At 37.3% G+C, this 2,738-nt stretch overlaps 1 protein-coding gene across 1 annotated transcript; it reads left to right on the top strand.

Moving 5' to 3' along the window:
- Nucleotides 1-213: 213 nt before the first annotated feature.
- LOC102076749 (uncharacterized) lies at nt 214-2,506 on the top strand. Its single transcript, XM_019367447.1, has 3 exons — nt 214-446; nt 551-802; nt 1,060-2,506. Exons 1-3 carry the CDS (start codon nt 387-389, stop codon nt 2,128-2,130), a joined length of 1,383 nt encoding a protein of 460 aa, XP_019222992.1. The 5' UTR covers nt 214-386; the 3' UTR covers nt 2,131-2,506.
- Nucleotides 2,507-2,738: the final 232 nt, after the last annotated feature.

The raw sequence follows: 2,738 nt of genomic DNA, 5'->3' as shown, positions 1-2,738 counted from the left end.
TGAAGTAACTGAGTTACTTTTTTAGAGAAGTAACTAGTAATGTAACTAAGTTACTAATTTAAAGTAACTTACCCAACACTGGGGAATACATACCAGTATATGGGATATAAGGGACATTGTGCTATTCTTAGTTAGTGTATTGTCTGTCTTTGTTAATGTTTGTTTATAATGGAGCACTGTAACGAAAAATAATTTCCCCTCGGGATCAATAAAGTATTCTGATTCTGATACTACCCTACCCCTTGTGTCTTACCGTGCAACCTCTATGTTACTCAGTAGTCGAGTTTGAGAAAAATCCCACAACTGACAACCTAGACTGGTTCTATGGTCTTCTGGCTGGATTTGTCATCTGTACAACTGGGCACAGAAGAGGCGTCATATCAAATATGACAGTTGAGGAAGTTGGCACTGCTGAAGCGGATGGTGATGGCCGGCGGATAATCAGAGTAAAGTCATTAAGAAATTATTTTTCTCCCTGATTAAAGATTTTTTCTTACCAGCAACATCAATGACTGTGTGCAACGTAATTTATTTGCTGATTCTTTTACAGGTAAAAGAGCACAAGACCAAAGAAACATTTGGCCATGCACTTGTTCCCCTAACGAAAGACGAATACATATGGTTTCACCGCTTTGTGTACCACCGCCAGAGATACCCTGGTGGATCATCACAATTGATTTTTGCCAACACCCATGGAGGGCCTTATTGTAAGACGTTGACTTCATTTCAAGATGCATGGAGGAAGTTTGGTATCCCAGGAAAACCAACCTTCTCTATGATTAGGAGCAGCATCAGCACTTTTGTGAGTAGTTTCCACTTTATGGTGATTCAGTGTTTTTTCCTTCCTATCCTTTTAGAGGGATGATATAAAACAGTCACCCTTCCTTTAAAAAAAAGGGTTCTACTCCCAGTGTTTTAATGTTGAAAAGACATTTCTTTTTCTTTATATTGTCTTCTGTTGTATTTCTTTTTGTGGTTCTGTCCTTAGCTCTCTAAATCTCCTTGAAAATGTCAAATGTTAGTGCAATTAATAACATTATTTAATGTTTACATTTGTAGAGTGGGAGATCCTTGGGAACCCAAAGCAAGGTACAAGTCCACCGGATGATGTGTCATTCTGACGCAACTGCAGCGAGATTTTATGAGGCAGATTTAAACTTTGACGAAGCCTTCAAGTGCCGCAACAATGCTGCAAAGGCACTTGCTGTGAACAATAGAACCAGAGACTCTGAGGAATCTACAACCTCAGAAGACAATGAAGATGTGTTGCAGAGAAGATATGCTGGACTGAAGAAAAGAAAGTCTAATCAAAATGCCACAAGACAAGAAATTGTGAAAAAGAAGACCAAACAGCATGCAAACACCACTGACACAGACAGCAGCAAAGATGAAAGTAACAATGAAGTCAGGAAAGTCATTGACCTGACAGCAGGAAACACATCTGGAAAACACCCACATAAACAGAGTGGCAGGGGAAGAGCAGAAGTGAGGGTAGAAGAAGACACAACAGGTGATGAAGATATGCCAGGGATGGTGACTACAGAGAGTAGTGAAGGTGAAGATTATGATGATAACTGTGAACACACTGACCTTACAGCAGCAGGTACATTGGGATCCACCAAAGGTAAAGATAATGCTAAAGAAAAAGGAAAAGCCACAAAGGACACAGGAAACTTGTATAGTCATACTCAATTTCTTAAAAAGAAGTTTAAATGTTGGGAATCTCCTAAAATTATGTCAGAAAGAATTGCAATCCAAAGAAAATTGCAAAAAGTTGTTAGACCAAAGGAAACAACTGAGGGTGTGAACCAAACACAGACGGAGACAAGAGATGAAGACAATAATGCCTTGAGGCCAGAAAGCTTGAGTGAAGATGAAAACAGTATACAAACAGTGACTACAAATAATGAAGAAGACAAAGCTGAAGATGAAAATGGTCTCTTGTTGAACACAACAGACATAGACCAAGATGCTTCCACTGGACTAGTGAGAAGAACTACAGAAAAAATCAAAGCTTTGAGCAGAGAGGATATAGGCAAAGATAAAAATGAACCACAGACAAAGACGACTACTAAGGAAAATGGCCATTTGAGAGCAGAAGGAACAACTAAAAACAAAGACACAGAGTAAAAGAAGATGGTCCTTGGACTAGCTATGAGTCTCCATTGGCAGACCCAAAAAAGAGGAAAAAATCTCTAACGCAGAAAAGGTCTTTGACAAAGTGTGATGAAAGCAAAGAAACAGAGCAAGAAGGCAACAAGCAAGAAAGAAAAAGACCAAAGAGCCTGACTGCAAGACAGTTGTTAAGTCCAAAGATGCTCAGAAGTAACAAGAACAAAGACCCACCTAAAGATACTAACAAAAGACAAAAAGCCATAAAAAAGACTCAGAGGAAAAGATAAAAAAAGGTTTTTCCGTTGTTTTTGATTTTACTTTGATGTTTGTTTTACTACATTTTTGAAAACAGTATGATCATGTGGGTTTTTTGATCTTTACTTATTTTACACAGACGCTCTGACTGTTTTTTTTTTTTTAGATTTTACTCATTTTGGTCATGTGAGGTCTTTTTGTTATGTTTAAGTATTGTTTTTATTTTTTACTTTTAAAATTTAACTCTTTTTTTTTTTTAAAAAGGACAAATACTGATATACATAAGTTCTTGACAACAAATGCCAAATGCAATAATAAAGACTTTTCTGTTCAATTTGAAAATTGTGTATTCGTTTGCTTGTCAATCA

The sequence above is a fragment of the Oreochromis niloticus genome, linkage group LG14 (genome assembly GCF_001858045.2).
Source record: "Oreochromis niloticus isolate F11D_XX linkage group LG14, O_niloticus_UMD_NMBU, whole genome shotgun sequence".
Taxonomy (NCBI): Eukaryota; Metazoa; Chordata; class Actinopteri; order Cichliformes; family Cichlidae; genus Oreochromis; species Oreochromis niloticus.
This window is presented reverse-complemented; position numbering and strand designations above follow the sequence as displayed.